Source organism: Mya arenaria, chromosome 4 (assembly GCF_026914265.1).
Source record: "Mya arenaria isolate MELC-2E11 chromosome 4, ASM2691426v1".
Lineage (NCBI taxonomy): Eukaryota > Metazoa > Mollusca > Bivalvia > Myida > Myidae > Mya > Mya arenaria.
The window spans coordinates 12,651,511-12,667,439 of NC_069125.1; the positions used below are offsets into that span (position 1 = coordinate 12,651,511).

The 15,929-nt window shown below is 39.0% G+C and overlaps 1 protein-coding gene across 1 annotated transcript; it reads left to right on the forward strand.

Moving 5' to 3' along the window:
- Window positions 1-9,694: 9,694 nt before the first annotated feature.
- LOC128230390 (wnt inhibitory factor 1-like) lies at window positions 9,695-15,356 on the forward strand. The gene is made up of 3 exons (XM_052942610.1): window positions 9,695-10,325; window positions 12,640-12,801; window positions 15,030-15,356. Exons 1-3 carry the CDS (start codon window positions 9,935-9,937, stop codon window positions 15,188-15,190), a joined length of 714 nt encoding a protein of 237 aa, XP_052798570.1. The 5' UTR covers window positions 9,695-9,934; the 3' UTR covers window positions 15,191-15,356.
- Window positions 15,357-15,929: the final 573 nt, after the last annotated feature.

A 15,929-nucleotide genomic window follows, 5' to 3' on the forward strand; every position in this document is an offset into this window, starting at 1 on the left:
ATTCGCCAGTCAACTGGAATCTCGGTTCCGTTCGCAGATCTTGTGTAACTAGTTCCTTAAGAACGTCACAACTCTCCTGTTACTATGGCTCTACCAAAGAAGCTTTGCACATATTTGGCGTTGGTCAGTTCTTTACAGCATCTCATTTTGCGGGATCGGCAGATACACCAACATCTGATACAGAATGACCAAGAAAGGCAACTTACTGCTGTAAGAATAAAGACTGATGGTTTGAGTTTAGGGCTGGCTTCACGCAGACGTTAGAATACTTTCTTAAGGCGGTCAAGACATTTGTCAAGTTGTTGTATGGGGTGTGTCATTCATGTGCACGTCATTTAGCATTCTACAATCAACGCATAATATGATTGACTCGTCCTTCTTTGTGACCTGTACTATTGGCGAGGATTGTGGAATTTTTGACGGCTCTGTACCTCTTCCAGCATCTTTTCAACCTTCCTTCTGAAAGCTCTCTTTACGAACAGCATTCTCCTTACTGGCGTCCTTATTGGATGGACGGTGTCAGTCTATATTATTATTGGCATTATTTGTACAACCTAAGTCAGCAGATGTAAATGTAAACACGCTCAGACGCTCAACGAGATACACAGATACACACGGCCTGAGCGTCTGACTCAGACACACAACGAGATACACAGATATACACGGCCTAACTCAGACGTTCGACGAGATACACAGATACACACGGCCTGAGCGTCTGACTCAGACGCTCGACGAGATACACCGATACACACGGCCTAAATACACGGCCTGACTCAGACGCTCGGCGAGATACACAGATACACACGGCCTAACTCAGACGCTCGACGAAATACACAGATACACACGGCCAGACTCAGACGCTCGACTAGATACACAGATACACACGGCCTGACTCAGACGCTCGACGAGATACCACGATACACACGGCCTGACTCAGACGCTCGACTAGATACACAGATACACACGGCCTGACTCGGACGCTCGACGAGATACACAGATACACACGGCCTGACTCAGACGCTCGACGAGATACCACGATACACACGGCCTAACTCAGACGCTCGACGAGATACACAGATACACACGGCCTAACTCAGACGCTCAACGAGATACACAGATACACACGGCCTGACTCAGACGCTCAACGAGATACACAGATACACACGGCCTGACTCGGACGCTCGACGAGATACACAGATACACACGGCCTGACTCAGACGCTCGACGAGATACACAGATACACATGGCCTGACTCAGACGCTCGACGAGATACACAGATCCACACGGCCTGACTCAGACGCTCGACGAGATACACAGATACACACGGCCTGACTCAGACGCTCGACGAGATACCACGATACACACGGCCTAACTCAGACGCTCGACGAGATACACAGATACACATGGCCTGACTCAGACGCTCGACGAGATACACAGATACACACGGCCTGACTCAGACGCTCGACGAGATACACAGATACACACGGCCTGACTCAGACGCTCGACGAGATACACAGATACACATGGCCTGACTCAGACGCTCGACGAGATACACAGATACACACGGCCTGAGCGTCTGACTCAGACGCTCGACGAGATACACCGATACACACGGCCTAAATACACGGCCTGACTCAGACGCTCGGCGAGATACACAGATACACACGGCCTAACTCAGACGCTCGACGAAATACACAGATACACACGGCCAGACTCAGACGCTCGACGAAATACACAGATACACACGGCCTGACTCAGACGCTCGACGAGATACACAGATACACACGGCCTGACCCAGACGCTCGACTAGATACACAGATACACACGGCCTGACTCGGACGCTCGACGAGATGCACAGATACACACGGCCTGACTCAGACGCTCGACGAGATACCACGATACACACGGCCTAACTCAGACGCTCGACGAGATACACAGATACACATGGCCTGACTCAGACGCTCGACGAGATACACAGATCCACACGGCCTGACTCAGACGCTCGACGAGATACACAGATACACACGGCCTAACTCAGACGCTCGACGAGATACCACGCTACACACGGCCTAACTCAGACGCTCGACGAGATACACAGATACACACGGCCTGACTCAGACGCTCGACGAGATACATAGATACACACGGCCTGACTCAGACGCTCGACGAGATACCACGATACACACGGCCTAACTCAGACGCTCGACGAGATACACAGATACACATGGCCTGACTCAGACGCTCGACGAGATACACAGATACACACGGCCTGACTCAGACGCTCGACGAGATACACAGATACACACGGCCTAACTCAGACGCTCGACGAGATACACAGATACACATGGCCTGACTCAGACGGTCGACGAGATACACAGATACACACGGCCTGACTCAGACGCTCGACGAGATACACAGATACACACGGCCTGACTCAGACGCTAGACGAGATACACAGATACACACGGCCTGACTCAGACGCTCGACGAGATACACAGATACACACGGTCTGACTCAGACGCTCGACGAGATACACAGATACACATGGCCTGACTCAGACGCTAGACGAGATACACAGATACACACGGCCTGACTCAGACGCTCGACGAGATACACAGATACACATGGCCTGACTCAGACGCTAGACGAGATACACAGATACACACGGCCTGACTCAGACGCTCGACGAGATACACAGATACACACGGTCTGACTCAGACGCTCGACGAGATACACAGATACACATGGCCTGACTCAGACGCTAGACGAGATACACAGATACTCACAGCCTGACTCAGACGCTCAACGAGAAACAAAAAAGTTTTAACACTACTCAGACTCTCATCGAGATACACACAGTATCACTTAGAGGGTGTTTACAAAGCATCCTTACAAACTACAGTTTTTCTTCTTCATGTAGCTGTTTAACACTCAAAACCTTTCTCCACAAGGCGTTAATGTAAACTCCGGTATTTCCACGTTGTCACTATCAACGTCTTGTTGGCCTCGTGTAACTGCTGCACAATACTGAGTTCCATGGTCATTTCTTTCTTCATCACTTCTTTCGTCATACCTCAGAGATATACCTGATTCCAAGTTTTTATCAGCTTTGAGTGTTAATACTTCTTCTGAGTGGTATATTACTTAAAAACAGGGCTACTTAGAATGAGAATCAAATGTCCCATCAACAAATGAAAACGACACTTCTATAGCACCTTCAACTTTACCGTCAAATGATGGAATTACCGCATTGGAACGGTCAGTGAAACAAGATTTCACTTGAACTCAAGTCTAATGTCACACAGGGAAAAAAGCCAAACGGGCAACCAATAGGCACACAAGAGATCTTTCGATGTTCAAAATGTGATGTGAAGACCATGGTCAACTCTTGCATCAGAAGTGTGTTCAGTAAGGCGAGCGATTACAAAACGCTCGCAAACGTTTTGTTTTGTATACCTGTTGCAAAGCAGACCATACAAGTTGCAAGCGGGGAACCAAACAGCAAACTTTCGCCGCAAACATGTTTACGGACCGCATGGCTGTTGTATTGCCCTGTGTTTGTTTCTCTATTAGACATGACGTCATTTGATCTTTTTAGCGGGAAATTCCACTGGAGTCACGTTTTCATTAAAAGGGTAGCAAATTAGAAAACAAGATCTTAGTAAAATTGCAGGGTTTTAGCCAGGTTTCAAAAACAGGACAGGGTACTGCAGAACAGGAACATGGTGCTTAGGATGAAAAGGGCACATTTATTTTATCTGACTGTGAAGATGTTAAACATAATTTATTTGACTGTAAATGTTATGGATTGTGTTTTATTGAAGTAATATTACACTACAACTTCAAAATATATGTGTGTTTATAATCATATTATAAGTTTTAGTTAAATCAAAATAACTTGTATTTGCTATGCTAGTTTTCAGGAGGGCAGCTACCAAAAAGGACAGGGCGCGGCAACCTTACATACCCTTAATACTTTAGCTACAAGTTAAAAATGCAGTCGTTTCCACTGAACTAGATCTCATCATATTTCGCGTCTATAGTCCATGTTATACCACTGAGCTACATTCCATCACAAGTTGCATTTATAGTCCATGTCGTTTCCACTGAGCTAGTTACCATCATGATTTGCGTCTATAGTACATGTCGTTACCACTGAGCTAGATTCCATCATGATTTGCGTCTATAGTCCATGTCGTTACCACTGAGCTAGATTCCATCATGATTTGCGTCTATAGTCCATGTCGTCACCACTGAGCTAGATTCCATCATGATTTGCGTCTATAGTCCATATCGTCACCACTGAGCTAGATTCCATCATGATTGGCGTCTATAGTACATGTCGTTACCACTGAGCTAGATTACATCATGAGTTGCGTCTATAGTCCATGTCGTTACCACTGAGCTAGATTCCATCATGATTTGCGTCTATAGTCCATGTCGTCACCACTGAGCTAGATTCCATCATGATTTGCGTCTATAGTCTATGTCGTCACCACTGAGCTAGAGTCAATCATGATTTCCGTCTATAGTCCATTTCGTCACCACTGAGCTAGAATCTATCATGATTTGCGTCTAGTTCATGTCGTTTCCACTGCGCTTGATTCCATCATGATTTGCGTCTATAGTTCATGTCGTTTACACTGAGCTAGATTCCATCATGATTTACGTCTATAATCCATGTCGTTACCACTGCGCTTGATTCCATCATGATTTATGTCTATAATTCATGTCGTTTCCACTGAGCTTGAGTCCATTATGATTTGCGCCTTTAGTCCATGTCGTTTCCACTGAGCTAGATTCTATCATGATTTGCGCCTATATGCAATGTCGTTACCACTGAGCTAGATTATATCATGATTTGCGTCTATAGTCCATGTCGTTTCCACTGAGCTATATTCCATTATGATTTGCGCCTTTAGTCCAAATCGTTTCTACTGAGCTAGATTCCATTATGATTTGCGGCTATAGTTCATGTCGTTTGTTTTGAGCTAGATTCTATCATAGTTTGCACCTATAGTCCACGTCGTTTCCACTGACCCTCGATTTTATCATGATTTGCGTCTATAGTCCATGTCGTTACCACTGAGCTAGAGTCCATCATGATTTGCGTCTATAGTCCATGTCGTTACCACTGAGCTATAGTCCATCATGATTTGCGTCTATAGTCCATGTCGTTACCACTGAGCTAGATTCCATCATGATTTGCGTCTAAAGTCCATGTCGATTACATTGAGCTAGATTCCATCACGACTTGCGTCTATAGTCCATGTCGTTACCACTGAGCTAGAGTCCGTCATGATTTGCGCCTATAGTCCATGTCGTCATCACTGAGCTAGATTCCATCATAATTTGCGTCTATAGTCCATGTCGTTACCACTGAGCTAGAGTCCATCATGATTTGCGTCTATAGTCCATGTCGTTTCTACTTAGCCTCGATTCCATCATTAATTGGGTCTATAGTCCATGTCGTTACCACTGAGCTAGATTCCATCATGATTTGCGCCTATAGTCCATGTCGTCACCACTGAGCTAGATTCCATCATGATTTGCGTCTATAGTCCATGTCGTTACCACTGAGCTAGAGTCCATCATGATTTGCGTCTATAGTCCATGTCGTTTCTACTGAGCCTCGATTCCATCATGATTTGCGTCTATAGTTATGTGATTTCAAGAGGCATATAGGAACACAGTCTCTCACTTTATTGGCATAAGCTAGATTCTATCATGATTTGCGCCTATAGTCCATGTGATTTCAAGAGGTATATAGGAACACGGTCTCTCACTTTACTGGCATATCATTCACATAGGATCGTCTAGAATTGAAACATACATTTTTCGCAGCACATACGCCATTCGTATTAAATATTTATAATTATAATTATTTTTTTGTTTTTGCGCGTGTGATATTAGATGTTCTTACAGTGACAATGCTGTGAAATTATTTACCAATATCAGGCATCAGTATAAAGACATGATTCCAACTGATACGTTATCACTTGTTTAATCATCAACACGATTTAAGCAATATATAACCGATAGATTTCAGGTATGCAATCAATGTGTTTCCATTTTAGTTTTTTTTGGAAATGTTTGTATAGGAACGTGCCCAATAGTGTTTTTTTTAATGTGAACATATAACCAGATAACCCTTTACACTGGCCTGTATCATAATGTTTGGTTAAGAAGCACACCTTTCTGCTCACGTTGTCACTGGAAACATGCAACAGCCTGTCTTTTCACAGACATTTGGTGCCACTCGTTTCGAAGGACCAACCATAGATGTTTCTTCCAACTTAGGCTCAGACACTGAGTCATTAACACGGTATTAGAAACGTTAATAACGCTTTAAGAAAAATGCATAAAACATCAACTTTTGAACTTAAATATAAAAATCTGTGATCTGAGTTTTTTTCAGCAGTCTAATATTAATGGTTTCCATGGATTTTCGCGAAAATTGGCTTGTTCCAAGACAAAAAAATAAAAATAAAAATTGTCAAAACGTGCGATCTGTGAGAGTGCAGTTTTAACAGGATCATTGCCAGCAAAATCTTTGTTTTGGGACGTTTCGTACTTTTCTTATTTACTATCAATGCTGAGACTTTTAAAGACTATAATTAAAAGAAGTTTTTTATTTATATAGATCAAGTTTTAGCAAGTAATTTGTCTTAATGAAATAAGATACGTAAAAGTGTTACGTTGAATGTATGTTGGGGCCTGCTTTTGTTGCCGGGCCTCCTCTGACCTCTACTGGGCGGTAGATGGGGAACAGAACAAACGTGAATTCGTGCCAATCGTTTTAATACTACCTATACCATCGACGTCATCGTCATCCTCCTAAACAATGCATATATAATAAAGTAATCTAACATAGAACATGTACAAATACTCGAACATAGAATTTCAGATAAACAATGGCGCGATCATTAAACAATACATTGAAACAATGTAAATATATCACGACATACAAAAACCTATAACACTATAGATCAATACAAAGATAACAGATTATAATAACGGGATTAAATGAATTACCTGCAGTATTCTAAATAAGTAGCTGCATAAATTGGATAGAAAAGCACCGTATAAAAATGGCGTTGTACGTGAAGATTTATTGACTTAAAAGTGAAAGTAGTAATAAGTTGATTGGTTAATTTAAAACACTGACGTATTAGTTTTAGGTTAATATATACTATAACTCGACATTTAACAAACTACACTAAACTATATGTAAAAGTTACCAAACCTGATAATTTACGGGGCGGAGTAATAAATGAGAATTAGGGTATTTTAACAAAATACGAATAAATATATTTGTAACACTTTTATTGAAATATAAAAGTCACACCCTATGACACTTTTAGAAATATACAGTATGAACCAAGGTGGTACTAGCAGAGTCCGCATTAAAGCTGCACTGAAAAAAGATTGACCGTTTTGACATATTTTTGTTTTCTTTTGTGTATTGGAATGTGCCAATTTCTGCGTAAATATCAGCAAACCAGTGATATAAGACTGCTGACAAAAGAACAGATCGCAGATTTTCATATTTCCGTTCGAAAATTAATGTGTTATGGGTAAGCGTTACTAACGGTTTAAGAAAATGTATAAAACATGAACTTAAATATGAAAATCTGCGATCTGATTTTTGTCAGCAGTCTTATATCACTGGTTTCCATGCACTTTCGCATAAATTGGCTCTTTCGAAGACAAGAAAATGAAAAAAAGTGTTGCCAAAACGTTTAATCTGTGAGAGTGCAGCTTTAAGGGCCTTCCACAGTGCAAAAATGGGTGGGGAAGGCCACAACGTTACCCGTTTCAAAAGCGCATGTTTTATTTGGAGGAATATTTGTTCAGGATAAACATACATCGTTTGCGGCATGTTTTGTGGTAATAAAGAGTTGAGGAAATTTTACGAAAAATGCAAAAACTTTTTGATTGAAATTTGATAAAATCTTCCTCATAAACTTGCTCAACTTCTTTTTTCGCATACACATTTTTTTTAAATTTCATATTGAAAGCGATTATGGTCCTCCTACAGTTCAAAAGTGGGCAGGGAAGGCCTAAAATTAAAATGTTGAATATGTCCATGTTTAATCTAGTTTAGAGGAACAGTCTTCTTGAAGAATAATACATGCATCCTTTGCAACAATGTATGGTGTAAAAGGGAGTAGAGCAAATTTTACAAAAGAAGAATTAATCAGATTTTAGCTACAAAAATGCTCAAATCATTTATGCTCGTACACAACAGGCAAAGGATGTGTGTTATGCTTGCTCAATATCGAACATCAAAACTAAATCAAAATTGTTGTTTTTAAACATTTCATGAACGACCTTTGCATTGTGGAAGGCCCTTAAAGTGAATGAAAGTTGTGGTAATGAAAGGATGATGTTCAAACATTCAAAACAGCTGTAACTCCGCTTAACTGCTTTTTGTATTATCACTGACAATTCCATAGATGTAACCCTCACACTAACTGATACATGTACATGGATTGTTGCACTTGTGTTGAATGTATAAAAGGTCCGTGTTTGTTTACCAGCAGTTAGACAAGGTAACAGTATGTGATTGTCCTCTCCCGTCTTCTTCTCTAAAATTGTCACGTAGGAATCCTTAACTGTGCGTATATTATGTATATTTTGGAAGTTATTTAGTGTTGTTGTTGCTCTCGGTCATATTGTAAACGATAACAACTGAACACTTCTGAATGTATAAATGAGCTCAAAGTAGACAATTGGAGGGAATGAACCGAATGCAAATAACGAGAGAAAATTAACCGAACGCAAAAATCATCGGTTGAATCGATGATCGATCAAGACCAAATATAATCGATTTTCGCCGATTTCAGGACCAACCAATGTCGATTAAAATCGATTAACGGAACATCACTCCTTGTGACCATATGGACAAGGTACCGTAAAAGAAAACTTAACTGGTAATTTAATACATGTATATGGTTTATTTTATACAAGCGGGATTAGGGAGTTCCTTTGAACAGCAATTATTGTTTGTGCTGTCGTTAAGGCCAAATATCAATAAATTGCTAGCTTTTTATCCATTTTTTTTTTGTTTTTAATCTATATAAACGGGATGTGACATTTTTTCTTAAATGACTGTTTCACCGATGACATTGTGTTCAAGTTCTTTCTTTTTGCATAAGAGGCCATAAACATATTTTCTAGACGAACCAATAACATGATCGTTACTATATTCCTTTTTACATGTGAATGTTATACATTGACATAAAAGGTTTTAATTAAACGCCGTTTACGGACAGTATCGAACCGATACGCCATTACAGACCCTTGTTTAACATTATTTTTTATCTGAGTCTATACATTTTTAGGGGCGGCACAAGAAAGAAGGGGGCGGGCAGGGATGGAAATCTAGCAATTTATTTATAGTCGCCTTAGAGTCGGTCGGTAAACCGAAAAAAATGAATAAAATGTTACGCCTAATACACTTTTGTAATACGTCCAATTGTCATTTGAGAAGTTGCATTCGAAAATCTCTTTAGCACCGTTTTGTATATCAAAGAGTATGTTCGGTGTAGCATTTCAAACTACAGACAAATATGCCCTGATCGATATTTGTGCTTAATGTTATTCAATGAAAATAAGTTAGTCTCAGTTAAAGTTTAAGCGACCTTAAATATTTTAAAATATCTTAAACAGCTAATTCTTATTCGGATTAATATGTCCGTATTTTATGGTATTATTATAATTTTTACATATGATAATAATTAACAAAATAACCAACACGCACACAAACCATCAATTTCTTGTGAGGCGAGTTAAGTGACATAAATAATGCTTTCACAACTGGGTTTATGGCACATGCAATTCATGTATTTATTCGCAAGGATAGCTAGCAGTGGCTTGTGTTTTAGGTTAAGTACCACTGTATACAAAGATAACACGCAATAAAATTGAAATGTTGCCAAAACGTGGTGTTATAAACTTAGGGATGTTTACGTCCAGATTTACGGTGATTATGTTATTGGTTCTTTACATGTTGATTAGCCGGTATGTAGAAGCAACCGCAGGTTCGTGCGATTTGTGTCCAACTGGCGTATGTGACTCGCGGGGAACTTGTTTAAAAATATGTGAAGATGACATGAAATTTAACGACGGGGAATGTGTCGGACCATGTGACGTCACTTGTAGTGGCGCCACGTGCCCGGGGCCGAACTGTGTCACGTGCCAGGGTAACATGTGCATCACGTGTAGACCGGGTTTCTACGGCGCTCGATGTGATCAAGTTTGCACGACTACATGTAAGATCAATGGCGAATGCCATAAGACGGAGGGAGTGTGTTTGCTTAGTAAGTGCATACTGAATATAAACATTTGATATTTGTCATTAACTACGTTTATAAATAGATGAATTATCATGCAAATCTCACCTGAACAATTCGAGAGGTGAATGAGAAAAGGTTCCATGTGACATAACATATAGAAGATGATAGAACCTTTTCGCATTCTCTATTCGAATTATAATGCAAAGCCATATGTTGTAGTATTTTGGTTTTGTTTTTTTGTTTGACGTTTCTCGCTGTTCGCGAATAATGCTGTAAGTGTTATTTATCGCCTATGACAGGCGTAAACACTGGATGTTCTGACATTTTCGACTATGATATTTTAGTCGAAGGTTTTCTGCTTTGCAGGTAACGAGGTAAAAATAAGATGTTTGCATGACAGAGACTTAGATATCGGACAACCACGACCGCATTTTAGTTCCTCAAAGTCAAATATCTCGAACATTCTTAAGCGTGACGAGTTTAAGTATCGTATTTCATTTACGCCAAATTATTTAAACTTGATAAATTAAACCAAGTAAACAAACAGTTTACATTAGTGAATATCATGCAGATAAAAAACTTCCTTAAAACGTTTGAAAAAATAGACAAGTGTACAATTAGCAAAACTGCAAAGAATTTCTATTCCTTAGTACTCTGAAGGCTGTTACGTCGATTCGTTTCATCCGAAAACTAGTTAACTTTGAAAAAACAAACAAAAAACACACGAACAGTGATCCAACACGTATGTTGAAATACCGATTAAAACTACTATTGTTAACAAAATCAGAAATAACGTATACCTACAGAAGCACCGTCATGTTATTGAAGCTGTACACAGTACCATAAATTTGTTACTTCAAGTTAAACTTTCGAAAAAGGTTTCTAAACCGCCGAAACGCTGTAAACCAAAACTGAAAGTAGTTTGGTTTCAAAAGAAACGCCCTAAGATTGTTTTGGTTTAAAATGTGTAATATTCTCATTTTGAAAACCTCTTATCTTTATGCTCATCATAATAAATCTTTTATTTTATTTTGTGAAATCAAGCTCAAGTAATTGAAATTAGATACTTAAAGCTGCACTCACAGATTGAAAGTTTTGAAAACTTTTTATTTGTTGTCTTCGAACGAGCAAATTTATGTGAAAATGCATGGAAACCAGTCATATAAGACTGCTGACAAAAAATAGGACGCAGATTTTTATACTTATGTTCAAAAATTGATGTTTTATGTATTTTTCTTAAACCGTTGGTAACGCATTAAGCCATAAAACATCTTTTGTCAGCAGTCTTTTATCACTGATATGCAGATATTTACGCAAAAAAATGCTTATTCCAAGACAAAAATGAAGTTGAAAAATCGACATATCTGTGAGAGTGCTGCTTAAGCTCGTCACGCTTAAGTTGTTTCGAAAACTTTCGGCCTGGGGTCGTTAACATAAAGCTTCTTAGTGAAACATTTAAACTTAGCACAGAAAATCGACAAATAACAACAAATATTTCTAAACACCCTCTCCGTTATTCGTCAAGTGTATTCATACGCAATTATTAATCGGACATTTTATTTGCTTACTTTCTTTGTTTTGTTGTAGAAAATTGTAAGTTTTCTTAGAAAACAACAACAACATTTTTATCACTAATTTGACATTTCTCTCACTAAGACGCTTATATATAAGGGCCCTGGTGAACATTATCAAGACCACAACACCGTACCCTGAATTATAAGTATCTTCCATGGCCGAGAGTGTAAGATAGGTACATTCCGACCCGAGCGTAGAGTGTTTTGCGGAAACGAGGTTTACCGAGTTTCCGCAAAACACCCTGCGCGAGGGTCGGGATGAAACTATCTTACACGAGCGGCTATGGTAGATGCTTTATCTCCCACCTCAGTTAAACAAAATTAATTAAAAATGTATTTTTTGCTGGAACTCTTTTGTGCTTAGTGAAAATAATTGCGTATGGATATGCGATAGCACGTGGTTGTCATAGATACGCGCGTAGTGATCCAGTTAATGTTATTAGTCAAAACGGTCTTTTTAAATAGTTCTAAGGAAAATGAAGCATTATTTCTTGAATTGTGCGTGAAAACTGTTTTATGGGGACATTTGAAGCGAGAAATAATTAATTAGCGTTCTAAATATTACCATAAGACAAGATTTCCTTGATGCTACTGACGACAGTCTTCAACAAGGGAGGTAATTATAATGTGGTGACCTTTAAAAAGAAGTTCCATACGGGCATTTTATCTTCGCCCGTGGGCAAGATAAGAATATCTAGCATGGTTGAATTATTGGATCTACTTATCTGAGGTGGGAGAAAAATATATCCTTGCTTAACCCACAGATTGCCCACCCCTGAACATTCTCCACGCAGAGCAAAAAGGTACAAACAGAGCTGTGGGGAGTGTGGTGAAGATTTCATGCGGGGATAGGCACCGCCTCGATGGAAACGCAAAGATCACATGTAAACCAGATGCCACGTGGTCAGACCTGCCTTCGTGTTCAGGTAAACTGTCGAACAATGTTATTTTAGTTTCCCAAAGTCATAAATAAATGGGGCGAGGCCTTATGTGCGTTATTTTTAACAAATCGTTACCAGTTTGTTATGTCAAGTAAAGCATAGAATTCACGCATATGGACATTTTTATCCATGCCAAGAGGGCCAGGGTGGCTATATATTGCTCATCTGAGCATCAGTTTCCCTATGTTTTATGAATACTTGTTAAATGTAAAAGGCTTTTTCAAATATTTGACCAAATCACCTAGGAATTGCACTTGATCCAGATTGAAAAGTGAACTGAATTTTATGAAGACAAATTTCATTAATACAAGTATACGGCCAGCATTGAAGCCTCTAGTTTGTTAACAATATTTGTTCTTTAATTCGACGTAGGGACATCCTTTTAGTCCGCGTAATACAGATCTATCCGATGATTTCCATCAACAGTTATGTCCCTTTAGAAAGCCTTTATTATCCTTAGGGTTTCTTAAGGAGATTGTGTTGTGGCGTTGTCTGTCCGTCCGTTATTTCGTCCGTCCGGACTGAATGTTCCCCTTGATCAAGTCTCAACCGTGGTTCACACGGGATCAGAAATTAGTTCACAAGGTCAAATATTAGAAAATATTAGAAGATCTTTGAAACACACTAGAAGCATGAACTCTTGGATATTTTTAACTGGGTTTCATGTGTTCAAAAATTAAGTAATTAAGTCAAATCTTAGATTAATTGTCTGGAACCATATCATGGTAATGATTGGTCAAATTATTTTCAAATTTGGACAGAATGTTACCCGAGATTTTGCCGCATTTCAAAAATGGGTCACATTGGGTCAAAAAAGGTCACAATGTCAAAACTCTGGGGAACATACTAAAGGCAATGTATCAGGTCCAATATTTATGAAACTTAATCCAAATGTGTTCCGTGGTGAAATCATTGACTAGCTCGTAACTGGATAACATGGGGTCAGAAACTAGGTCAATAGGTAAATCTTGAAACAAAATCATGTCCGGAACCAAATTTTATTGATGGCTCATACGTTATTCAAACTGTGGTCAGAATGTTCCTCTGGGTGTTATCTTGGTAGACTTTGAAAGTAAGTCACATTGGTAAAAAAAACAGGTCATTTTGTCAAATCTTGGGAACAAACTGAGGCAATATATCCGCTCCACTCTGATATGTTTGCAATATTTCTGGTCCAATCTTATTGAAACTTAATCAGAATGTTTGCCTTGATAAAATATTTTATTAGTTTGGCTTGGTAACCTGGAGTCAAAAACAAGGTTTCTAGGTCAATTCTAAATGCTACACTATATATAATACTCTTTCTTTTCAGTCGCAAACAAGCTCATATCTCATATCCAATATGTTTAAGAGTCAACAATTCTGCAGCCGTAGTGCAGGCTTGAGTGGAAATATTTCACCAACACGTGATTTCCATACCATCTACTTTGCCTAATCTGGCGGGGGATATCAATGCAACGAATGTGCTTGCTATATTTATCTTTTTGTCCTTGGTATGACCCCACGTGACCCAGTATCTAACTTGACCTACATTTTGCAGACGTACATAATGACCAACTTCTTTTGATTCTTGACCAAAAGTTTTGCCTCTAAATTGGTGACAATGGTTTCATTTCAACTGACCTCGTGATCTAGGTAATGTGTTCACCTAGCCTGGTTTCAAACTTGACCTAGGTTTAATGGAGACACACATTCCTGTACAGTTTCATTGAATTTTGTTCAAACTAGTGGCCACTAGAGTATTAACAATGTTTCTTTTTATTTGATCTAGTCAATTAGATGTTGACCTCATATTACCCAGTTAAAACTGTTTTGCATTTAATTAAGACAAACATTCTGATTAAGTTAGATTGATTGTGTAGCCTATGATTGTTTACGATGTTTTTTTCAATTGACGTAGCGCATAAGTTTTGGACCCCATATGACCTATACTCGAACTTGACCTACATTTAATGGAGACAAGCATTCCGTTGAATATTGTTCTACATTGTGGCATCTAAAATGTTGCCTTCCATTGGAATTAATGATATAGTTGTTGGCTCCACATGACCTTGAATCGAATTTAAAGAGACAAACATTCTGACCAAGTTTAATTGAATTTAGAATATTTGTTATCAAGAGTGTTAAAGAACCACTTCTGGACGATCCCCATTTTCTGAGCCATCAAGAACCAGTTCTTAATCCGAAACCTACCCTTACCATCTTTTTTCCAGATGGGGAAACGTGGCACATCATTACTGCAAGTATCGTGATAGCTTTTGTGATGCTAATGGTCCTAGGAATTATAGTAATTGGTCGTTTGTCAAGGCTATCGGAGAAAAGGCGAAAAAAGGCCGAGGCTATTGCGATTGAAGAAACTATCGAACTCACATAACCAATTATTGTTGTTTATTGGTGTGTATACATATATGTACTACGTGTAAATAACGACCTGCTATCTTACCTATGTATATCGAATGATTTCGTGTATATCAAAAGGTTAATTCTTTGCAACGAGAAGTAAATGTTGTACATAAAATAACAAATAAACCTTTTTTCAATGATGCTGTTTGTGTTTAATATGTATATATAAACATGCATTTCTTTGAAACGGAAACAGGTCAAAATTTTAAAAGCAACATTATTTTCGATTTGTAAAATAATATTGAAAGGAAATATCACGAATAAATTATGATGAAGCTTCTTCTATCATCACCATCACCATCATCATTATCATCATCATCATCATCATCATCATCGTCGTCATCATCATCATCATCATCATCATCATCATTGTCGTCGTCATTACCAAGGGCCAAAATGTGGAAACTTCCTTGTGTTGAATGGCTCACGTAGCTATAAGTAGCCATTTCAATTAGCCAAAATACATAGTATAATGGAATTTTGGTTTATTTTGATTATCATTAACACAAATCATATCTTAAATATAAAAACTCACAAAGAAGTAAATAAGTTTAATCTTGCTATAAGGGACTAAGAAGTTTCGAGAAACTGGGGCATGGTCAGTCCGATGGACTTATGCGACACTTTGGTTGAGGTGATTCCATATTCTTATCCTGAATACCGGGTCCCTGGCCGGAAAGCTGTCGGTACCCATAACTTAATTAGCTGCA